At 44.4% G+C, this 25,558-nt stretch overlaps 1 protein-coding gene across 8 annotated transcripts in view; it reads left to right on the plus strand.

Annotated features, from left to right (window-relative positions):
- The window catches only part of LOC143782307 (NFX1-type zinc finger-containing protein 1-like), a 197,424-nt gene that overhangs the window by 74,614 nt on the left and 97,252 nt on the right, over positions 1 to 25,558 (plus strand). For all 8 annotated transcript variants that reach the window (XM_077269622.1, XM_077269626.1, XM_077269623.1 and 5 more), the window contains 2 exons: positions 5,532 to 5,648; positions 15,067 to 16,644. In XM_077269622.1, coding sequence (XP_077125737.1) covers positions 5,532 to 5,648; positions 15,067 to 16,644 — 1,695 coding nt within the window. The remainder of the gene's footprint in view (positions 1 to 5,531; positions 5,649 to 15,066; positions 16,645 to 25,558) is intronic.

Below are 25,558 nucleotides of genomic sequence, written 5' to 3' on the forward strand. Positions count from 1 at the left end.
GGAAAATTCCGTGCAGAAACGCTGCATTGTATTTTCCGCAGCATGTCAATTCTTTATGCGGATTCCGCAGCGTTTTACACCTGTTCCTCAATAGGAATCCGCAGGTGAAATCCGCACAAAAAAACACTGGAAATCTGCTGTAAATCCGCAGGTAAAACGCAGTGCCTTTTACCTGCAGATTTTTCAAAAATCGTGCGGAAAAATCTCACACGAATCCGCAACGTGGGCACATAGCCTTAGGGTTAGGGTTGGAATTAGAGTTAGGGTTGGAATTAGGGCTAGGGTTTGAAATAGGGTTAAGATTAGGCTTGTGGTTAGGGTTACGGATAGGGTTAGGGGTGTGTTGGGGTTACAGTTGTGGTTAGGGTTGGGATTAGGGTTACGGTTGGGATTAGGGTTAGGATTAGGGTTGGAATTAGGGTTACGGGTGTGTTGCGGTTAGGGTTGTGGTTAGGGGTGTGTTGGGGTTAGGGTTGTGATTAGGGTTATGGCTACAGTTGGGATTAGGATTAGGGGTGTGTTGGGGTTAGTGTTGAAGTTAGAATTAAGGGGTTTCCACTGTTTAGGCACATCAGGGGTCTCCAAACGCAACATGGCGCCACCATTGATTCCAGCCAATCTTGCGTTCAAAAAGTCAAATGGTGCTCCCGCCCTTCCAAGCCCCGACGTGCGCCCAAACAGTGGTTTACCCCCACATTTGGGGTACCAGCGTACTCAGGACAAACTGGGCAACAACTGTTGGGGTCCAATTTCTCCTGTTACCCTTGCAAAAATAAAAAATTACTTGCTAAAACATAATTTTTGAGGAAAGAACAATTATTTTTTATTTTCACGGCTCTGCGTTATAAACTTCTGTGAAGCACTTGGGGGTTGAAAGTGCTCACCACACATCTAGATAAGTTCCTTCGGGGGTCTAGTTTCCAAAATGGAGTCAATTGTGGGGAGTTCCTACTGTTTAGGCACATCAGGGGCTCTGCAAACGCAACCTGACGCCCGCAGAGCATTCCATCAAAGTCTGCATTTCAAAACGTCACTACTTCCCTTCCGAACCCCGACGTGTGCCAAAACAGTGGTTTACCCCCACATATGGGGTATCAGCGTACTCAGGAAAAACTGGACAACAACTTTCGGGGTCCAATTTCTCCTGTTACCCTTGGGAAAATAAAAAATTGTGGGCTAAAAAAATCATTTTTGAGAAAAGAAAAATTATTTTTTATTTTCATGGCTCTGCGTTATAAACTTCTGTGAAGCACTTGGGGGTTCAAAGTGCTCACCACACATCTAGATTAGTTCCTTGGGAGGTCTAGTTTCCAAAATGGGGTCACTTGTGCGGGAGCTCCAATGTTTAGGCACACAGGGGCTCTCCAAACGCGACATGGTGTCCGCTAATGATTGGAGCTAATTTTCCATTCAAAAAGCCAAATGGTGTGCCTTCCCTTCCGAGCCCTGCCGTGCGCCCAAACAGTGGTTTACCCCTACATATGGGGTATCATCGTACTCAGGACAAACTGGACAACAACATTTGGAGTCCAATTTCTCCTATTACCCTTGGGAAAATAAAAAAATTCTGGGCTAAAAATCATTTTTGAGGAAAGAAAAATTATTTTTTTATTTTCACGGCTCTGCGTTATAAACTTCTGTGAAGCACCTGGGGGTTATAAGTGCTCACTATGCATCTAGATAAGTTCCTTGGGGGGTCTAGTTTCCAAAATGGGGTCACTTGTAGGGGAGCTCCAATGTTTAGGCACACAGGGGCTCTCCAAACGCGACATGGTGTCCGCTAACGATTGGAGCTAATTTTCCATTCAAAAAGTCAAATGGCACGCCTCCCCTTCCGAGCCTTGCCGTGCACCCAAACAGTGGTTTACCCCCACATATGAGGTATCGGCATACTCAGGAGAAATTGCCCAACAAATTTTAGGATCCATTTTATCCTGTTGCCCATGTGAAAATGAAAGAATTGAGGCTAAAAGAAATTTTGTGTGAAAAAAAAGTACTTTTTCATTTTTGCGGATCAATTTGTGAAGCACCTGGGGGTTTAAAGTGCTCACTATGCCTCTAGATGAGTTCCTTGGGGGGTCTAGTTTCCAAAATGGGGTCACTTGTGGAGGAGATCCAATGTTTAGGCATACAGGGGCTTTCCAAACGCAACATGGTGTCCGCTAACGATGGAGATAATTTTTCATTCAAAAAGTCAAATGGCGCTCCTTCCCTTCCGAGCCTTACCATGTGCCCAAACAGTGGTTTACCCCCACATGTGAGGTATTGGTGTACTCAGGAGAAATTGCCCAACAAAATTTAAGATCCATTTTATCCTGTTGCCCATGTGAAAATGAAAAAATTGAGGCTAAAATAATTTTTTTGTGAAAAAAAAGTACTTTTTCATTTTTACGGATCAATTTGTGAAGCACCTGGGGGTTTAAAGTGCTCACTATGCTTCTAGATAAGTTCCTTGGGGGGTCTAGTTTCCAAAATGGGGTCACTTGTGGGGGAGCTCCAATGTTTAGGCACACGGGGGCTCTCCAAACGCGACATGGTGTCCGCTAAAGATTGGAGCCAATTTTTCATTCAAAAAGTCAAATGGCGCTCCTTCCCTTCCGAGCCCTGCCGTGCGCCCAAACAGTGGTTTACCCCCACATATGAGGTATCAGCGTACTCAGGACAAATTGGACAACAATGTCCGTGGTCCATTTTCTCCTTTTACCCTTGGGAAAATAAAAAATTGTTGCTAAAAGATCATTTTTGTGACTAAAAAGTTAAATGTTCATTTTTTACTTCCATGTTGCTTCTGCTGCTGTGAAACACCTGAAGGGTTAATAAACTTCTTGAATGTGGTTTTGAGCACCTTGAGGGGTGCAGTTTTTAGAATGGTGTCACTTTTGGGTATTTTCAGCCATATAGAACCCTCAAACTGACTTCAAATGTGAGGTGGTCCCTAAAAAAAATGGTTTTGTAAATTTTGTTGTAAAAATGAGAAATCACTGGTCAAATTTTAACCCTTATAACTTCCTAGCAAAAAAAAAATTTGTTTCCAAAATTGTGCTGGTGTAAAGTAGACATGTGGGAAATGTTATTTATTAACCATTTTGTGTCACATAACTCTCTGGTTTAACAGAATAAAAATTCAAAATGTGAAAATTGCGACATTTTCAACATTTTTGCCAAATTTCCATTTTTTTCACAAATAAACTAAGAAATTATCGACCTAAATTTACCACTATCATGAAGCCCAATATGTCACGAAAAAACAATCTCAGAATCGCTAGGATCCGTTGAAGCGTTCCTGAGTTATTACCTCATAAAGGGACACTGGTCAGAATTGCAAAAAACGGCAAGGTCATGAAGGGGTTAAGGGATGATGCTCTGTTGTAAATGGAAACCATGCCACAGTACAGGATTAATCTCTGACATACACAGTATGCACAATTATTAGGCAATTTGTATTTTTAAGGATTAATTAAATTATATAACATCTGTCGGTCAATCCAAAAGGTTAATAAAGCTGAAATCTGAATACGTTAGAAAGTAAAAGTTTGGCCTTTTGTAAGAGAATATCTGTGTGCAGAAATATTATGCAACTAAATGAAAAACATACATTTTCCTATCTCAATTGTTTATTTTAATCTGTTAAACTGAGAAATATCACCAATATAGATATGACCAATATTGCCATCCTTCCTTTCAATATCAGTCATAAACCTGCATCCATTGAGTCTATCAGTTTCTTAAAGGGAACCTGTCACCTGAATTTGGCGGGACCGGTTTTTGGTCTGATGGCGCCGGCGCACTATGTCCCGGAAGTATTTCGCTGTGTTCCGGGACATAGTGCGCCGGCGCATGCGCACTAATGCTTTTCGGCTTTGCCCGCATTTGGACAAAGCATACTGCGCGTGCGCAAGGCAAGATTGCCTTGCGCAGGCGTGCACTACGAAGGACAGAGAATGAACTTCAAGCCAATATTGCGGCCACCATGCAGCCAGCGGGAAAGGAAAGGGTGAATCAAACACCCGAAACACCGCCCATCGGACCGAAAACCGGTCCCGCCAAATTCAGGTGACAGGTTCCCTTTAAAAAGTTGACGATCATCTGTTTGGGCAGTACCAACCACAGCCTCCCAGACATGGTTCAGAGAGGAGTACTGTTTTCCTTCCCCATAAATCTCCCGTTTAAGAAGGGCCAACAAGTTCTTAATAGTTTTCGGTTAGGTGAGGAAGCGGGCCATGTCTTTCATCTTTAAGGCCTCTACTGGCTAGCCAAGCAGTGAAGTACTGTGATGAATGTAAAGGAGCATTGTGTTGCATAGGAATCATGGTTTTCTTTGAAAGATGAAGACTGTTTCCTTTTTAGAAGACACTTGAACAAAGTGTCTTCTAAAAACCTGCACAAGATTTGGGAGTTGATTTTAAGCCCTTCTTCAAATCAAAATCAAATCAAAATAATTCCATTAGCTCATCTTTATTAATTCCACCTTGCTGGTGTCTGAGTGGAGGTCTGTGCCCTTCATTGATCCAGCCACGGGCCCATCCATCTGGTCTGTCAATAGTCACTCTCATCTCATCAGTCCTTAATAATTGTGAGAAATATATCTTCAGATATTTCTTGGCCCAGTCTTGATGTTTCAATTTAAGTGTCTTATTCAGTTGTGGTTGAGTTTTAGCCCTCCTAACCTCAGCCATGACTATGAACACTGAACACCTTGTACTTCTGGGAACTCCAAGGAGGTTATTGTTCTGGACAGGACTGAAAGATGACAGTTCCCGGTCGCTTCACATTTGATTTTTCTCAAATCTTTGGAAGTTAATTGTCACGATTCCTCCGCTCAGAGAATGATTGCTATGCTGTTCTATGGAAACTGTCTTTCTGAGCTGTCTGTCTTGATTGACAGCTTGGTTGCCCTATTCTGTGATGTGCTTGCTGGGCTGTTGGTGCCTTGATTGACAGCTCTGCTGTCCAATCTGTAACTGGGCGTGAGGGAGTTTCTGCATGTCTTCAGTGTTCTGGTAATCGCATGGGTGCTTAACTGAGCTGTCTACCCCTTTTTCTTATCCTGCTTTTGCTCTGCTATATCTTGTTATTGACCCTGGACTGTGACCTGATTTACGCCTTTGTCTTTTCCCTTGGTTATCTATGTACTTTCTCGGTATTGACCCTGGAACATCTGACTCTTCTGCCTCATGGCCTGTCCGTGAGTAGTGACTAGCATCACATTAATTTTTTACTTTCCAGAGCCAATTAAATCTCTTTTCTCGTCCCTTTTGCACACTTTGATAAAAAGTGTTAATATTCTTAGGCCACCCTTTCCCCCAAATACACATTATCTGATCTGCTTCATCCAATAAGATTTCAAGTTTATACAATGATCAATGATCAAAATACTTGCCTAATAATTGTGCACACAGTGTACATAGCTAGTTCCCCTATCAAAAGGGACAGACTAAACAAAGCTCTACCTGGATTAGCATATCACTGAGAATACATATGTTGAACTCAACTCATATCTGCAAAATGTAACTATTTTTGTTTTCTTACAGAAGATCATTATAATGAAGAATCTAAACAAACTGAAAAATCAAGATATGGGTTTACAAGACAAAACAAAGGAGCAAGATTTTTATCAAACACTGGTTTTAATAGCAGATATACTAGAGGTAATTTAAGTGATTTGATTACTGATTTCTATGCAACCAGTTACAATTATTTGGATGGTCAACTAGTTAAAAGGGAATTGTACTTTCAACAAACTTTAATTATATAGGTAAATATAATGAAACTTTAAAATATATATTATCAGAGAAATGTGCTCCTTTCTCCACCCACTGATCAGCCACGTCTACCTCTTCCCACTGCCTCCTGAACTTATCAGACAGGCTGAAAAAGAAACAGCTCAACTTGAACTAGATGGACTGCCAGCACAGTGGTTTGCCATGTTAAACAGTCTATTACAATCTATGGAGAATGGATGCGGAATGAGAAATGAGGAACAGAGTGAGTAAACAGATAGAAGGAGACACAGAAAGATTGTGCTAAACTTTTCCTCAAATCATTAACCACTTCTCCAGTGATCTCTAGTGCTGCATAATCACCTCCATACTTCTGCTGCTCTAGTATTACCGTAACTAAATAATGATGAGCAGGAAGATCTCTGTGTGCTCTGTTGTGTCGCAGAGACATCATAGTAACTAGTGTCCTCCCACCAGCTCCGAGTCAATTGCAAATTAAGAGAGAGAGCCTTGGAGATGCAAAACCTGGTGACATTGCAGGGCACAAAAAATGACAATAACTAGTATTATTCCTCATGTTCATACACATGACATCTAAGTTTGAAATGCTACTTGAAAGTGCAGTTCCAAAATGTCTCCTTATGAGGAAATCGCATGATTTCTCCCCATAAAATGTAAATGTATACTCAAGTAAATTAGAGTAGTTCATTATGCTTTATAGTATAAACTTTAAAAGTAATTTACATATCATATGTTTCTGCAGCTCATCTGTTAGCTTTGCTGTGTAGTTGGGATCAACAGAGTCAACTCATTATCCTTAGACGTACAGAGATTTTGCAGTGGATTTGCAATTCTAAGGTCAAAAAAAGAAACAATTGTGCAGCAGAATCTGGTACTAGATTGGAATTGGCACTGACAGAAGCTGATTCCATTGCAGATTTCTAAACATACAACAGATTATATTTTTTAATCAATTGTGTAACTATAAGGAGTACAGTAGTTACAGCCTGGGTCACTATAGGATGAAGGATTATTAGTGCACATAACCTTAAACAAAACAGTTAGCAAGGCTGAAAAAATACATTTGTCCATCCAGTTCAGCCTATATTCCGTCAGAATAAATCCCCAGATGTACGTCCTTCTAAAGTTCCTAATCACTGTAAGATACAATATTGCTACGCTCCAGGAAGACATGCCTCTCTTGAACCCCTCGACTGAGGTCGCCATCACCACCTCCTAAAGCAAGGAATTCCAGATTCTCACTCCCCTAACAGTAAAGAATCTTCTTGTATGTTGGTGGAAAAACCGTGTCTCCTCCAGACACAGAGAATGCCCGTCACCTTCCTTGGTATAAACAGATCCTCGGAGAGATATTTGTATTTTCCACTTGTATACTTATACATGGTTATTAGATCGCCCCTCAGTCGTCTTTTTTCTAGACTAAATAATCCTAATTTTGCTAATCTCTCTGGGTATTGTAGTTCCCCCATCCCCTTTATTAATGTTGTTGCCCTCCTTTGTATTTGCTCTAGTTCCATTATATCCTTCCTGAACACCGGTGCCCAAAACTGTACACAGTACAGTACTCCATGTGCGGTCTAAACAGAGATTTGCACAGAGGCAGTATAATGCTCTCATCATGTGTATCCAGACCTCCTTTAATGCACCCCATGATCCTGTTTGCCTTGGCAGCCACTGCCTGGCGCTGGCTGCTCCAGGTAAGTTTATCATTAACTCCCCAAGTCCTTCTCCATGTCAGATTTACCCAGTGGTTTCCCATTCAGTGTGTAATGGTGATATTGTTTCCTTCTTCCCATGTGTATAACCTTACATTTATCATTGTTAAACAGCATCTGCCACCTTTCGGCCCAAGTTTCCAACTTATCCAGATACATATGTAGCAGAATACTATCTTCTCTTGTATTGATTGCTTTACATAGTTTTGTATCATATGCAGATATTGATATTTTACAGTGTAAACCTTCTACCAGATCGTTAATAAATATGTTGAAGAGAATAGGTCCCAACACCGACCCCTGCAGTACCTCACTGCTCACAGCAACCCAGTTAGAGAATTCACCATTTATAACCAACCTGTGGTTTCTATCACTAAGCCAGTTACTTACCCATTTACACACATTTTCCCCCCGACCCAGCATTCTCATTTTGTGTACCAACCTCTTGTGTGGCACGGTATCAAACGCTTTGGAAAAATCAAGATATACCACGTCCAATGACTCACCTTGGTCCAGTCTATAGCTTACCTCTTCATAAAAGCTGGTTAGATTGGTTTGACAGGAGCGATTCCTCATAAAACCATGCTGATATGGAGTTAAACAGTTATTCTCATTGAGATAATCCAGAATAACATCCCTCAGAAACCCTTCAAATATTTTCCAACAATAGAGGTTAGACTTACTGGCCTAAAATTTCCATGTTCACTTTTAGAACCCTTTTTGAATATTGGTACCACATTTGCTATGCGCCAGTCCTGTGGAACAGACCCTGTCGCTATAGGGTCCCTAAATATAAGAAATAATAGTTTCCGTTTTGTGTATTGACTCATTGGTTTTGACTTGGCTTGGACCCTAAACTGTTGTTTTGTCTCTTGTCTCTGGCATATCCGCTCATGACTGGTACTAACCCATTTGGCTTGTTATTGACTTTTGTACTGCGCTACAGTCTTATATCGACTTTGCTTGTTTTGACTATTGCAGGTCTGGTCCAGCTGTGTGCAGTCCTCCCTCCAGTCTATTGCCACCTAGTGGTGCTTGGAATTACCTGCATTGCAGCAGCGTAACACACTCCCATCATAGTTTTATCCTCTTAATATTTTGCAGTCATCATATTATATAGCACTGTGTACTTATAATTGCTCATTTTGTCTCTCTACCCACCCAGCTAATTGTTCTCTTTTCTCTTCTCTATAGAATCAGGAAGTCTTGTGTCCCAGCATTTATCATTCCCCTCTTCATCTCCTGACCCTGCTGTTCCACTCCCCCTGCCATTGACTTTTGCAGTGACATGACTCATACAGAGAAAATTGACCTCCTGTTACTACATAGAGCATAGAAGGACTCAGTCAGTTTCAATCATATGAAGTCATAGACCTAATGGAAAAGAGATTTAGCTGCATAAAACGGCAAAATGAGCAATTATAAATATGTAATGAGGAAGACTGGACTGAGGGTACTTGTGCCAGACCGGGTCCGGAACTGCTGAGGCTGCGTCCCATGTTGCCCGGGGAAGGCAAAAAGGCCCAGACAGGTTCCTTGACCCGGAAGCTGGGGGCGTGGTTATAAGTAAAAGCGAACGCAGTGTTGGGCAGTTTCCCATCGGCGGTAACAGAGGCAAGGTGCGTGCGCAGGGGGCTCCGAGGGGTGCGCAGTCGGGCCACAACGACATGCAACAGATCCAATGCCGGAACACTGCTGGAGCCCTTTGCAGTAATATGGAAAGAGCCGGGAGCCCTGTTCAGCTAAGCGCTGCATGTCAGCCTACGAGCCAGGGCAGAGTTCAGGACTGTTCTCTGCTGCCCTTGTCATCGGACCGTGGTCTGCAGGACCTCGTTGGAGAAGCATCACGCCAGCTGTTGTCGGCGCTTTAGTCTTGGTGGGAACAGGCAGTGCGCAGCACAGAGAGAGAATTGCAGCATGCCCGTTAGCTGGCAGAAGGTGAGGTGCAGTGTGCTTCGTGACTGAGTACAGCGCACGTGCCTTTTAGTTCTCCTCAAGTCCTTCTCTCAGTCTGTCCACTGAGTGAAGCACTACCCTCATGGCAGGCAGCTTGAGCCTGTTCCAGGTGTCACTCCCTCTTGGTAATTCCGGCTCTCATATGCTGCTGTGCCTTCGGGTGTCCATTGGGGCCAGGAGACCTGCAATCTCCTGTCCTCCAGATTTGGTTGCGGGACCTGCAGTTCCCACACAACCATGGACTCCGGTGTCCAATCTTCGACGCTTAGTCCTGGGGTGAGCTCAGTCGCAGCTCCTATCTCACAGATTCTCCTCAGTTGCCTCTTCCTCCTTCTCTGTCTGCTCTCTCACACACACTAACTAACCCCGCGTCCAGACCAGAACGTATAAGGAAGTTCCCCTCAAAACCGAGTTTAGAGCTCCCCCTGGTCTGGAGTCAGGAAAGGTGTTGCATGCTGACTGTATTACCTGCTAAGGGGATGCCTCCTGCTTCCAGGCATGGCATCACCCCCTCTGAGGAAGGCAATGCCACTGTGGCAACTGGACTTCTGGGGTGCCACATTAACCCTTGCTCTGCCTTCTGTCTGTCACTGCATCCAGCAACACAGTGCTATATAATATGATGACTGCAATATATTAAGAGGACAATTTTAATGGGAGTTCTTTTTTAAGCAATCTGCATTTTTATGTTTTTTTCCCATCACCCCATTTAAATAGCCATGTTTCTTTTTTAGTTTTTCCTTGACATAGCTTTTAAGGGCTTTTTTTGGGGCACAATATGTTGTATTTTTTAATGATACTGTTAGATTACCAGTGAGACTAGGAGGATCAAATGCATGGCAGACCTAAGTGCCTTTTTTAAACTATCAACTTCCATGGCAATCCATAGGGGTGGGGATACCAATGGGCTCACACCTGGTGATGATGATACTGGCCCAGCTGCCGAGCTTGTACTATCCATATACCATAACTACTGTAGATGGTAGCCCGATTCTAACGCATCGATTATTCTAGAATATGTATGTAGTTTATTTATGAAGATTTTAGAATAATACATTGAATACAGAGGATTCGGCCGGCCGTGACCAATTAGCGAAGAATGGTTCAAATCCCGTGCCAATTCGCGTCCGGACTGCGCCTGTCGCTGATTGTTCGCGGCCGGCCATGTAGTATATAACAGCCCACGTAGTAAATAGCACAGCCACGTAGTATATTGCACAGCCACGTAGTATATTGCACAGCCACGTAGTATATAGCACAGCCACGTAGTATATAACAGCCCACGTAGTAAATAGCAGCCACGTAGTACATAGCACAGCCACGTAGTATATTGCACAGCCACGTAGTATATAGCACAGCCACGTAGTATATAGCACAGCCCACAGAGTATATAGCACAGCCCACGGAGTATATAGCACAGCCACGTAGTATATAGCACAGCCCACGGAGTATATAGCACAACCACGTAGTATATAACAGCCCACGTAGTGAATAGCACAGCCACATAGTATATTGCACAGCCACGTAGTATATTGCACAGCCACGTAGTATATAGCACAGCCACGTAGTATATAACAGCCTACATAGTAAATAGCAGCCACGTAGTACATAGTAATAATGATAATAATAATTTTTATTTATATAGCGCCAACATATTCCTCAGCGCTTTACAAATTATAGAGGGGACTTGTACAGACAATAGACATTACAGCATAACAGAAATCACAGTTCAAAATAGATACCAGGAAGAATGAGGGCCCTGCTCGCAAGCTTACAAACTATGAGGAAAAGGGGAGACACGAGAGGTGGATGGTAACAATTGCTTTAATTATTTGGACCAGTCATAGTGTAAGGCTCGGGTGTCCATGTAAAGCTGCATGAACCAGTTAACTGCCTAAGTGTGTAGCAGTACAGACACAGAGGCTATTAACTGCATAAAGTGTATAAGAACATGATGCAAGGAACCTGATCATGTTTTTGGTTTTTTTGAATAGGCCACACAGGGATAGTTAGGTTAATGCATTGAGGCGGTAGGCCAATCTGAACAAATGAGTTTTTAGGGCACACTTAAAACTGTGGGGATTGGGGATTAGTCGTATTAACCTGGGTAGTGCATTCCAAAGAATCGGCGCAGCACGTGTAAAGTCTTGGAGACTGGAGTGGGAGGTTCTGATTATTGAGGATGCTAACCTGAGGTCATTAGCGGAGCGGAGGACATGGGTATGGTGGTAGACTGAGACCAGAGAGGAGATGTAGGGTGGTGCTGAGCCATGGAGTGCATTGCGGATGAGGGTAGTAGTTTTGTACTGGATTCTGGAGTGGATGGGTAGCCAGTGTAATGACTGGCACAAGGTAGAGGCATCGGTGTAACGGTTGGTGAGGAATATGATCCTAGTACAGCCACGTAGTATATTGCATGGCCACGTAGTATATAGCACAGCCATGTAGTATATAGCACAGCCACGTAGCATATAGCACAGCCCACAGAGTATATAGCACAGCCCACGGAGTATATAGCATAGCCACGTAGTATATAACACAGCCCACGGAGTATATAGCACAGCCACGTAGTATATAGCACAGCCCATGGGGTGTATAACAGCCCACATAGCATATAACACAGCCACATAGTTTATAACAGCCCATGTAGCATATAACACAGCTCACGTAGTATATAACAGCCCACGCACGCAGTATATAACACAGCCCACGTAGTGTATAACACAGCCCACGTAGTGTATGACACAGGCCACGTAGTATATAACACAGGCCATGTAGTATATTGCACAGCCCACATAGTATATAGCACAGCCCATGCAGTATATTGCACAGCCCACGTAGTACATTGCACAGCCCACGTAGTACATTGCACAGCCCACGTAGTATATTGCACAGCCCACGTAGTATATTGCACAGCCCACGTAGTATATAGCACAGCCCACGTAGTATATTGCACAGCCCACGTAGTATATTGCACAGCCCACGTAGTATATTGCACAGCCCACGTAGTATATTGCATAGCTCATGCAGTACATTGCACAGCCCACGTATTATATTGCACAGCCCACGTATTATATTGCACAGCCCACGTATTATATTGCACGTATTATATTGCACAGCCCACATATTATATTGCACAGCCCACGTAGTATATTGCACAGCCCACGTATTATATTGCACAGCTGAGAAGCAGCAAATTGTGGAGTATTTAGGTCAAGGCAATGACTGCAATTCAGATAGGTAATTTAGAGAAAATATGAGGAAATATTATTTGCATAATAATTTGGAACACAGTGTATATTGCACAGCCCACGCAGTATATAGCAATGTGGGCATCATATCCCTGTTAAAAAAAAGAATTAAAATAAAAAATAGTTATATACTCACCTTCCGTTGGCCCCGGATCCAGGCGAAGCGGTTACCGACGCTCTTCGGGCGCTCCGGTCCTAAGAGTGCATTGCGGTCTCGCGAGATGATGACGTAGCGGTCTCGCGATGCATGGAGCGGTCACCGGAGCGTCGCGAGGAGCGGGAAAGGCCTGTTCCTGATCAGAGGGGCCGACGGACGGTGAGTATATAACTATTTTTATTTTTTAAATTATTTTTAACATTAGATCTTTTAACTATTGATGCCGCATAGGCAGCATCAATAGTGAAAAGTTGGTCACACAGGGTTAATAGCAGCAGTAACGGACCGCATCACGTGGTCCGTTACCGCTGCCATTAACCCTGTGTGAGCGCTGACTGGAGGGGAGTATGGAGCGGGCACTGACTGCGGGGAGTAAGGAGCGGCAATTTTGCCGCCGGACTGTGCCCGTCGCTGATTGGTCGCGGCAAAACGGCCACGACCAATCAGCGACTTGGATTTCCATGACAGACAGAGGCTGCGACCAATGCCGCGACCAATGAATATCCATGACAGACAGACAGACAGACGGAAGTGACCCTTAGACAATTATATAGTAGATAATGTAGCCTGATGTAGGATCCAGTCAATCATCACACCATAGTGTTATGCAAAAAATAAATTATGTTTATGCTACATTACTCTATATTACATGTAGGCCCTCAAAAATAAACTTGGAAATTATAACGTGGTGTAAGAGACATGTACTGAATTTAGCACATACAACTGGTATAAGATCTATGCATCCCTACTAGAAGTGAGTGGTAGTAATGGATTTAATGCTAGCATTTCCAATGGTTTTGGGTAGTGAAACTGTTGATGAGAATATCACTGGTGGTCAGTCCATGGTATTAATTAATATTAAAAGTTCATACTAAATGTATAATGCAATTGCAAAACATTATATATATATATTGTAAGACTATTCTTACTGAGTGTATTGGGGGACACTCGCTTGACTGCGATATTCAGCACACGGGCTCGGGTTTTTAAAACAAAACAGTCTATTTGGTTTATTAAGGTATCATAAACCACGTCATGAACAGTCCATTTACACACTGTACCAGTACATCACATCAAGTTTCATACCTGGTCTGCAGCAACTAAACAGGCTGGTCCTCTCCTGACCAGTTGCGGTGGGCTACCACACAGTTCATAGAACATAACAAGCACCATCAGTCACTGATACCTTATGGGAGCTCCTGCTCCATCTGCGAACTCCTTGTCAGTCCTCTCTCCTGGGGAAACTGCCTTACGGGGTTCACCAACTTGCCTGGCCGGCACACATCAGTCAGTCCCGAGCCTCCGAAGGCCCGGTAGCTTCCCCAACACCGATCATCCAGGTCCGCAGTCTCTCAGGTGCTCCAAGAAGACTCCACTCACAGGAGCTTCTACCACAGACTGTCCAGGACCATGATCACACTGTGGTCTTCAGAACGTCCATCCCACCTGGGACCGTTCAACACAGAGGCAGGTGGCCTGTTTGGGTGCTATTCAGGACCTAGTCCAACACCACAGGCTTTCCAGGAAGCCTCCTCCCAGGTCTTCCAACACAGGCCTCCAGCACCTTGCACTTGGACCTATCAGATCCAAACACTGGAACCACACAGGAACCACACAGAAGACCATGTGACCCACACCCTGGTCACGTTATGTACCCGTAAGGACACCCTCAGTAATGGATCACCTGGGCTGGTCACGTGATCCTGACATCACTGCAGGTAGATTCTCACGGCCTCAATACGACTCCGCGCACATACCGGGGAGACCATGCAGCGCCCCCTACCTGTTACAGGGGTCACTGCATCACAATATATATATATATATATATATATATATATATATATATATATATATATATATATATATATATATATATATATACCAAAATAGAAAAAAGAAGGCAGCACTCCAAATCCTTTTCAGGGTGAAAAAGTGTATAGTTTATTCAATCCCACATCTCTGTGCGACGTTTCGGCTCACACTGAGCCTTTCTCAAGCCTTTCTTCTATTTTGGTATACATTTCGGGTAGATGAGTGGACCATTCTATCCAGGAGGCCAGGCACCCACCAGCGGTGAGCATTGTGCTGTTCCAGTTTTTTTTGTATATATATATATATATATATATATATATATATATATATATATATATATATATGTGTATATATATATATATATATATATATACACACAACCTATACTTGTACTATACTAACATGCATCTTATCTTGTCTTCTTCAATCTTTAGGAAATTATAAAGACGAAGTGAACAAATATTCAATGCTTAAAACCCTCAGCACTGCAAACTACGAGGAAGAGAGTAAGAATGAAATCAGATCACATAAGACAAGAAAGCTCGGCGTTCTGGAACTCAGCAAAATGGAAATGCGTGAACCTTCTGAGATCATACTGAAACTCGCTGCACCATGTAGTGGTCTCAAGCAGCTTGTAAATGAAGCAAGTATGACTCCTGAGTTGGTGAAGAAACTTCTTGCCGTATTAAGTAAAGCCATTGAGTGCAGATCAAGTTGCCAAAATTTAATCCATATCTTAAGCCACATCCTCAATTCCTTGTTTCTAAAGAGCATCCTCTGTTCCTACATTATGCAGTGTGGCAGTAGTCTACAGAGCGAAGACTTATGCTCTGTGGTGGATCACTCGCTTACCGTGCTGACTGAGATTCTAAGCATTTTCCCATCTAGTTCTTTTGCAGATGTAACTATAATCAAAACTCTCCTTGAAAATGTTGTGAGACAGATGGAAGCGGATAGTGTTACCATTTCGGAGAAGACAAAACAAAACATGGAGACACTAAATCTTTTTCTACAGCACTTACAGGACAAAAAACAAGACGGGACACTCAAAGCTGATAATTATATCTATGCAGTTGGAAAAAAGGGACTTGTGCTTGGTGACGACTTTCGTGGAGTCTCTGTGTTTCCAACACATGATGATATTTGTATGAAAGGCAATCCTAGGTTGGCCCCAAATATCATAGATGGATCTTATCCCGATGTTACATCCTACCTCAACACTCACTTTTCTTTATTAAGAGAAGACTTCATCGGTCCTCTACGAGATGGTATTTCTCAATATTTAAGAGCTCAGAGTGATGAGGATGTTAATGACATACGCTTATACTTCAATGTATCTATTTTGGAGTCTTTTTGTGTCCAATCAGGCATAGTTTATCAGGTTCAATTCTCAACCCAACATCTGAAACATATTATGTGGGAAAATTCACAGCGTTTGCTTTATGGTTCCCTTGTCTGTCTGTCAAATGACAACTTCAATAGCATGTTATTTGCTACTGTAGCAGAAAGAACTGTTGCTGATCTCCAGCAGGGAATCATAACCTTGATGTTCGAGGAAGAAAGCCGTCAACAACTAGCAAAGAAAGCTGACAATGAATGTCTGTTTGTGATGGCTGAGACCACTGCGTACTTTGAAGCCTATTGTCATACCCTGCAAGGGCTCAAAGAAATGAAAGAATCTGATGTTCCATTCCAGAATTACATTATACACTGTAAACCAATGATGTCTCCTCCTGCTTATTTATTACATGATGGCTCGTCATTCACCTTAAGCGAGCTGGAACACAAAACATCCTCAGACTCTTCAGATGAAGAAACATCCTCAGACTCTTCAGATGAAGAAACATACTGCAACATTAATAAAAATAAAACTATAAAGCCAGAGCTTAATATACTTGATTTTGATACTTGGCCAACAAAAGAAGAGCTTGGATTTGATGAGTCTCAGTTTGAAGCATTCCAGAAAAGTCTAACAAGTGAGCTGTCCATTATACAAGGTCCTCCAGGAACAGGTAATTTCTTTAAGTATAGAATTTAAAATAATTTTCCGATAAGTATCTATATATATAATTGTCCAAGGGTTTTTCTGTCTGTCTGTCTGTCTGTCTGTCCTGGAAATCCCGCATCTCTGATTGGTCGAGGCCGCCAGGCACAGTATCGACGTAGATGTCATAATGGTTGCCATGGCGACGATGATGTCATAAAGGTTGCCTCGACCAATCAGCGACGGGCACAGTCTGCCGCGAATTCTGGAATCATCATTGTCCATATACTACGGGGACATGCATATTCTAGAATACCCGATGCGTTAGAATTGGGCCACAATCTAGTAACAGTATAAACATCTAACCTGTGTGCTCTACTGTTGTAGATGCTGGCTAAATTAAGTAGCCAGCATCTAAGTCTAACAGCCACAGTACGAGTTAAGCTGTGCACGCTGCTGTTAACCATTTAGATGCTGCTGTCAATCTCTGACAGTTGATGCTTGTGGAGCGCCCGCCAGGGCGATGGGGTACTTGGTACCAGGCCGGTACTTAAAGGGATGTGTCATGGTGGCAGTAACCTGGTCCGTGGCCCTGGGTGTCCAAATAAAAGGGAAAGGTCTTTAAAGGGATTGTTAAATAAAGAATGTTCATGACGCCACCTGTGGTATTCGGTCAGGGATGACCGACGCTGCTTAAAGGGGTCTTCTGGGGTGATGTGATGTTATGGCAGTAAGGATTGTATGGCTTCCCACAGGTGAAGCTGGGTCCCCAGGGCTCCCGGTGTACAGATAAAGATGGTAGATGGGGTAGCAAGAAATGGAGGACACAGAGTTGCAGTCTCTTTACCTCTTTACTGGTGTAAGGCAGTCACAGTTCACACTCTCTCTGTCTCCTTTTTGGTAGGACACTAAGCCATATGACAGGTAACTCGAGCCTTTTTACAGGGTCTCTCAGGATGACTCCAGGCTCTATCTGCTACTGTGTCTTCAGGTGTTAATGGTGGACAGGTGACTTGAAATCTAGCTGTCCCCGGTTTCTGCTGTGGGGCATACAGTCCCACAAAGCCTCGTTCTTCCGGCCACCGGTATCTGTGCTTCAGCTTGGAGGGAACCCAATCATAGCTCTCCTCCAGCTCCTCACTCTCCTTTGCTTCTTTTCCTCCTTCATGCTCTCTACAACTTATTCCGTCCCTTTCTCTTCTTTCCCGGAGCTGCAGAACTCGGTCTGCACGGCCCCTGCTTTCCTCTCTCAGACTCTCTCACAGATTCCTCTCACTCACTGACTACTTTCCCTCCAGCCAGAATATATATATATTGGGGAGCCACCCACAAACTGGGTCAGAGCTCCCCCTTTTGGCCTGGAGTAAAAACATATTGCATGTTTGTGATACCTGTTAAAGGGATCTTTCCTCGCTTCCAAGCATGGCATCACCCTCCCCATGAGGAAGGCAATACACTGTAACAACCTGAGGTGTTACACTTGTGCTTACTGGCTTCCGTCGGTGTCATGTCGGACGCTGTTCAGACCAGGTCGTTCGACAGACAGCGGTAATTCCGCTTTTGACCACTATTTGCTCATTGGCGTCGGCTAGGTTTTGTCCAGCTGTTCCAGGGTTAATTTACCTGATCCTCGGATTGGAAGCTGGGCCATGCCCATGGCCTTTAAATAGTTCTCCGGATCATTGGGCGTCGCCGATTATAGCTTCTGTCTTGCGTTGTTATCTCGGTCTGGAGTGGAGAGCTGGTTGTTGGAGAATCGTTGCCGGTGGTGTATTTTCCTTTGTCTTATTTACTCCTTCCTATATTTGTGTTTATTTTGCCCTGCACATTTATAGTGTATTCCTGAGTGACTGCGGCGTGGTGTATATTTTCCTTTATCCTTGTCTGTGCTTACTGTGGGTATTGGTGTATTACATTCACTGGGTGGAGGGCGCAGGTTTTCAGCTTAGGGTTATAACAGGAGGCAGGGTGAGGTTCGAGGCCTGGACATGCACACCATCAGTGTAAACTTCAGGTAGAGGGTCAGTCAGCATTTCCCTAGTCTGAGGGAAATTGCAGGGGCCCAGGTTATTAGCTCTCACCCACCTAGTCTCCCCGTGACATTATAATCGGCCCAACAACAACAACAAAAAAAAAAGGGGGTTTCTTTTTTTTGTGTGTGTTTTGTCATGGATCCCATGACTTCCATAACCCGCCAGATGGAGGCGCTGTCCCTACAGGTCACGGAGTTGAGGGGGGCAGTACAGCAGCAGGGACTAGCAGTATCTAATGTGCAAGCTAGAGCGACAGAAAGAGTTGCTGAGCCTAAATTTCCTTTGCCTGAAAAATTTGCTGGGGAACGCAGTAAATTTGTTTCTTTTCGTGAAGCTTGCAAACTATATTTCCGTATGCGCCCGATCTCCTTGGGTAATGAGGCTCAGCGTGTGGGCCTGGTGTTGTCATTGTTAAGCGGGGATCCCCAAGCATTGGCGTTTTCTTTGCCATCTGATTCTGCGGCATTTGACTCTGTGGAGAGTTTTTTTTCTTCTCTTGGGAAAATCTATGATGAGCCTGACAGAATGGCTCTGGCAGAATCTAAAATACGCTCCATTCGCCAGGGGGAGCGAGTAGCAGAGGATTACTGTTCTGAATTTCGCCGCTGGGCGATCGATACCCAATGGAATGATCCAGCATTGCGGAGTCACTTTATTCATGGGGTTTCTGGAAGGGTTAAAAAAGCCCTTCTGATGTACGAGACTCCTGCTTCTCTAGATTCCGCTATGAGTCTGGTTGTCTGCATTGATCGCCGTCTGCGTCAGGGACAGCATGAGACACCGCCTGTGGGTGAAGGTTTAGGTTCACGTGAGGTTGCTGCAGGTGAGCCCACGGAGCCTATGCAAATCGCAGGGGTGTCACATGTAAAGCGTCGAGCCCCAGAGATCAAGAAGCAGGGAGCCTGTTTTTACTGTGGTAAAATTGGTCATTTTATTAACATCTGTCCTCTGCTGTCTAAGAAAAACGCAACGGCGGAAAACTTCTGAGCTCAGATGGTGTGGAGGAGACCAATCTGAGCTTATGTACATCCTCCATGGTGGTTTCTCAATGCATGCTCCCTGCTAAGGTCATTATCGCTGGCAGTGAGCTGCCAATTACTGTTTTTGTGGATAGTGGTTCAGCCACAAATCTCATTGATGAGGAGTTTGCCCGCACAGCAGGTTTTAGGATTGAAAAACTGTCTCATCCTATCCGTGTGGTCACCATCAATGCTGCTCCTCTCTCTCAGGGGGAGATTACTGAATTTGTGGCTGAGGTGAAACTCCACATTGGCGTTCTACATTCCGAGCAGGTTACATGTAAGGTGCTCAGGAATCTTCCTGCTCAGGTGGTTTGGGGTTTTCCTTGGTTGTCCATGCACAACCCGGTAATTGACTGGAAAACTCAGGACATAATTCAGTGGAGCGAGTTCTGCCAGGAGAATTGCCTGGCTACATGTGTGGCTGCGGTGACTTCAAGCGTTCCGGAGTCACTTCTGGATTTTGTGGATGTGTTCTCTGAAAAGGGTTGCTCAGAGTTGCTGCCACATTATCCCTATGACTGTTCTATCAGGTTTAAACCAGGGGCCAAGTTGCCTAAAGCAAGGATGTTTAACATCTCCGGTCCGGAGAGACAAGCGTTAAAATTATAGCGTTATATTGCTGAAAGCTTGAGCAAAGGGCACATCAGGCCGTCATCCTCGCCGGTGGCAGCAGGGTTCTTCTTCGTGAAGAAGAAAGATGGCGGATTACGCCCGTGTTTGGATTTCAGGGAGTTGAGCCAGATTACGGTTCGTGATCCATACCCGATGCCACTGATACCAGATTTGTTCAACCAGGTGGCGGGTGCTAAGAGGTTTACCAAGCTTGACCTCAGGGGGGCGTACAACCTCATAAGAGTCCGTCAAGGTGATGAGTGGAAGACGGCTTTTAATACCCCTGAGGGTCATTTTGAAAATTTGGTGATGCCTTTTGGGTTGACTAACGCACCTGCAGTGTTCCAACATTTCATCAATGATGTGTTCTCGCATGTTTTGGGGAAATTCGTTATCGTGTACCTAGATGACATCCTCATATATTCTTGCGACCTTGATGCTCATTTAGATCATGTCAGGCAGGTGTTACAGCTTCTCAGAGAAAATAAGCTGTATGCTAAACTTGAGAAATGTGTATTTTCTGTTCAAGAGTTGCCTTTCTTGGGTTATATTGTGTCTGCTTCTGGTTTCAAAATGGACGCTGCTAAGGTGCAAGCGGTGCTGCATTGGGAACGTCCTGATAACCTGAAAGCACTTCAGCGGTTCCTTGGGTTTTCTAACTACTATAGGAAATTTATCAAGGATTTTTCCATCATTGCTAAACCGCTAACTGACATGACTAAAAAGGGTACCAATTTCTCCGTTTGGCCTGAGGCTGCTGTGCGCGCATTTGAATTTCTTAAGAACAGTTTTGTTTCAGCCACCATTCTTGTGCAGCCAGACGTATCAAAACCCTTTGTTGTGGAAGTCGATGCGTCTGAGGTTGGTGTGGGGGCGGTACTATCTCAAGGCTCATCTTTGAGTGGTTTGCGTCCGTGCGCCTATTTCTCCAAGAAACTGTCGTCCGCCGAACGTAACTACAATATCGGCAACAGGGAGTTGTTGGCAATCAAGTTGGCCTTTGAGGAATGGCGACACTTCTTGGAGGGGTCGGTACATCAGGTTACTGTTATTACCGATCATAAGAATCTGCTGTATTTGGAGTCAGCCAAGCGTCTGTCCCCCAGGCAGGCTCGCTGGGCATTGTTTTTCACGCGGTTCAATTTTGTTGTCACTTACAGACCGGGGTCTAAAAGCACTAAGGTGGATGCTCTGTCCAGGTGTTTTCCAGGGGGTGAACCTCAGGAGGATCCAGTACCCATCCTCCAAAAGGGTGTTGTGGTTTCGGCTCTCACTACCGAGGTTGAGGCTGAGATTGCCGAGGCTCAGGAGGAGGTACCATCTGAGCTTCCCATCAACAAATCTTTTGTACCGCTTCATCTCCGCCTAAAGGTTTTGGCGGTGCATCATGATGCTGTCCTGGCTGGCCACCCAGGGCTGGCCACCCAGGGGTTAGAGGTACCTTGGAGTTGGTGTCACGTCGGTTTTGGTGGCCCAAGATCCGACAGAATGTGGTCTCATACGTGTCAGCTTGTACCACGTGCGCTAGGGCTAAGACGCCCCGCTCCCGTCCTGTTGGCACACTACTTCCTCTTGAAGTACCTAGTAAGCCATGTACGGAAATCTCCATGGATTTCATCACTGATTTGCCCTCATCAGCTGGGAACACGGTCATCTTGGTGATTGTTGATCGGTTTTCAAAAATGGCACACTTTGTGCCTTTGCCTTCGTTGCCTAACGCTAAGACTCTGGCTCAGGTATTTGTGCAGGAGGTGGTCAGACTTCATGGGGTTCCGTCTGACATCGTGTCTGATAGGGGGTCTCAGTTTGTGGCAAAATTTTGGAGAGCATTTTGTTCACGGCTGGGGATCAAGTTGTCTCATTCTTCGGTGTTCCATCCTCAGTGAAATGGTCAGACTGAGCGTATGAACCAAAATTTGGAACAGTACTTACGCTGCTTTGTCTCTGATAACCAGGAGGAGTGGTCTACCTTTCTTCCTTTGGCTGAGTTTGCCATCAATAATCACCGCCAGGAGTCGTCTGGGGAGTCTCCGTTTTTTTGTGTTTATGGGCTACATCCTCAGTTTTGTACCTTGAGTCAGAGGGGCTCTTCCAGCATTCCGGAGAAGGATCAGTTAGGAGCACAATTATCATCAGTCTGGAGGAGAGTTAAACAGCGCCTGTTGAGTATGGGTGCCAGGTACAAACGTGTGGCTGACAGTAGACGTGTGTTGTGAATTTATCTTTTTGGCTCCCTCTAGTGGTTACTAGTGATTTGACTCTGGGAATGTCTGCCATCCCTTGTATGCTCACCTGGGTCGTTAGGTCAGGGGTGTTGCTATATAAGCTCCCTGGACCTTCAGTTCTATGCCTGGCAACGTTGTAATCAGAGCTAATCTGTTGTGCTCTTGTCTACTGATCCTGGCTCCTGCTAAATTAAGCTAAGTCTGTTTTCTTGCTTTTTGCTATTTGTTTTTGTTTGCATTTCTGTCCAGCTTGTACATAATCTGTATCCTAACCTTGCTGGAAGCTCTAGGGAGGCTGGAGTTCTCCCCCCGGGCCGTTAGACGGTTCGGGGGTTCTTGAATCTCCAGTGTGGATTTTTGTAGGGTTTTTGTTGACCATATAAGTTATCTTACTACATTCTGCTATTAGTAAGTGGGCCTCTCTTTGCTAAACCTAGTTCATCTCTGTGTTTGTCATTTCCTCTTACCTCACCGTTATTATTTGTGGGGGGCTTGTATCCTACTTTTGGGGTCTATTCTCTGGAGGCAAGAGAGGTCTTTGTTTTCCTCTTCTAGGGGTAGTTAGTCCTCCGGCTGGCGCGAGACATCTAGCGACCAACGTAGGCATGTTCCCCGGCTACTTCTAGTGTTGGCGTTAGGAGTAGATATATGGTCAACCCAGTTACCACTGCCCTATGAGCTGGATTTTTGTACGTCGCAGACTTACTTGTTCCTCTGAGACCCTCGCCATTGGGGTCATAACAGTTTGCCAGGCCAGTATTAAAAGTTAAATGCATTGCAGAAGCGGGATTATAAGAAAGAAAGTTCTGAGGTTTTTTTTCTCTCTCTCATTTTTTTTTCTTTTCCCCTTTACCTCTGAGTGGCTTGTGTTTGCTGCAGACATGAATGTCCAGACCTTGATTACAAGTGTGGACCAGCTTGCTGCTCGTGTGCAGGGCATACAAGATTATGTTACCAGAAATCCTATGTCAGAACCTAAGATACCGATTCCTGAACCGTTTTCCGGAGACCGATTTAAATTTAGAAATTTCAGGAATAATTGTAAATTGTTTTTGTCCCTGAGACCCTGTTCATCTGGAGACTCCGCTCAGCAAGTAAAAATTGTTATTTCTTTTTTACGGGGCGACCCTCAGGATTGGGCCTTCTCGCTGGCGCCAGGAGATCCGGCATTGGCTGACATTGATGCGTTTTTTCTGGCGCTCGGTTTGCTTTATGAGGAACCCAATCTTGAGATTCAGGCAGAAAAAGCCTTGCTGGCGATGTCTCAGGGCCAGGACGAGGCTGAAGTGTATTGCCAAAAATTTCGGAAATGGTCCGTGCTGACCCAGTGGAACGAGTGTGCATTGGCTGCAAATTTTAGAAATGGCCTTTCTGAAGCCATTAAGAATGTGATGGTGGGTTTTCCCATTCCCACAGGTCTGAATGATTCTATGGCCCTGGCTATTCAAATCGACCGGCGGTTGCGGGAGCGCAAAACCGCAAACTCCCTCATGGTATTGTCTGAACAGGCACCTGATTTAATGCAATGTGATAGAATCCTGACTAGAAATGAGCGGAAAATTCATAGACGCCAGAATGGCTTGTGTTACTACTGTGGTGATTCTACACATGTTATCTCAGCATGCTCTAAACGTCTTACTAAGGTTGTTAGTCCGGTCGCCATTGGTAATTTGCAACCTAAATTTATTCTATCTGTAACTTTGATTTGCTCACTGTCATCGTATCCTGTCATGGCGTTTGTGGACTCAGGTGCTGCCCTGAGCCTTATGGATCTGTCATTTGCCAAGCGCTGCGGATTTGTTCTTGAGCCATTGGAAAATCCTATCCCTCTTAGGGGTATTGATGCTACGCCATTGGCAAAAAATAAACCGCAGTTTTGGACACAGGTTACCATGTGCATGACTCCCGAACATCGGGAGGTAATACGTTTTCTTGTTCTGCATAAAATGCATGATTTGGTTGTTTTGGGTTTGCCATGGTTACAGACCCATAATCCAGTCTTGGACTGGAAGGCTATGTCAGTGTCAAGTTGGGGCTGCCATGGAATTCATGGAGATTCCCTGCCCTTGTCTATTGCTTCTTCTATGCCTTCGGAAGTTCCGGCGTATTTGTCTGATTATCAGGATGTCTTCAGCGAGTCTAAGTCCAGTGCACTGCCTCCTCATAGGGAATGTGACTGTGCAATAGATTTGATTCCTGGCAGTAAGTTTCCTAAGGGGAGACTGTTTAATCTGTCGGTACCTGAACATACCGCGATGCGTTCATATATCAAGGAGTCTCTTGAGAAGGGGCATATCCGTCCTTCTTCTTCCCCTCTTGGTGCGGGATTCTTTTTTGTGGCCAAAAAGGACGGATCTTTGAGGCCTTGTATTGACTATCGGCTTTTAAATAAGATCACTGTCAAATTTCAGTATCCTTTGCCGCTGCTGTCAGATTTGTTTGCCCGGATTAAAGGTGCCAAGTGGTTCACCAAGATAGACCTTCGTGGTGCGTACAACCTTGTGCGCATTAGGCAGGGCGATGAATGGAAAACCGCATTCAATACGCCCGAAGGTCATTTTGAGTACTTGGTGATGCCATTTGGGCTCTCTAATGCACCTTCAGTTTTTCAGTCCTTCATGCATGACATTTTCCGGAAGTATCTGGATAAATTTTTGATTGTTTATCTGGATGATATTCTGTTTTTTTCTGATGATTGGGACTCGCATGTGGAGCAGGTCAGGATGGTTGTTGAGATTCTGCGTGAAAATTCTTTGTTTGTAAAAGGCTCAAAGTGTCTCTTTGGTGTACAGAAGGTTCCCTTTTTGGGGTTCATTTTTTCCCCTTCTGCTGTGGAGATGGATCCAGTCAAGGTCCGAGCTATTCATGATTGGACTCAACCCTCGTCAGTTAAGAGTCTTCAGAAGTTCTTGGGTTTTGCTAACTTCTACCGTCGTTTTATCGCAAATTTCTCTAGCGTTGTTAAACCGCTGATGGATATGACCAAGAAAGGCTCTGATGTAGCTAACTGGGCTCCTGCTGCCGTGGAGGCTTTCCAGGAGTTGAAACGC

The sequence above is a fragment of the Ranitomeya variabilis genome, chromosome 6, assembly GCF_051348905.1.
Source record: "Ranitomeya variabilis isolate aRanVar5 chromosome 6, aRanVar5.hap1, whole genome shotgun sequence".
NCBI classification, from domain to species: domain Eukaryota; kingdom Metazoa; phylum Chordata; class Amphibia; order Anura; family Dendrobatidae; genus Ranitomeya; species Ranitomeya variabilis.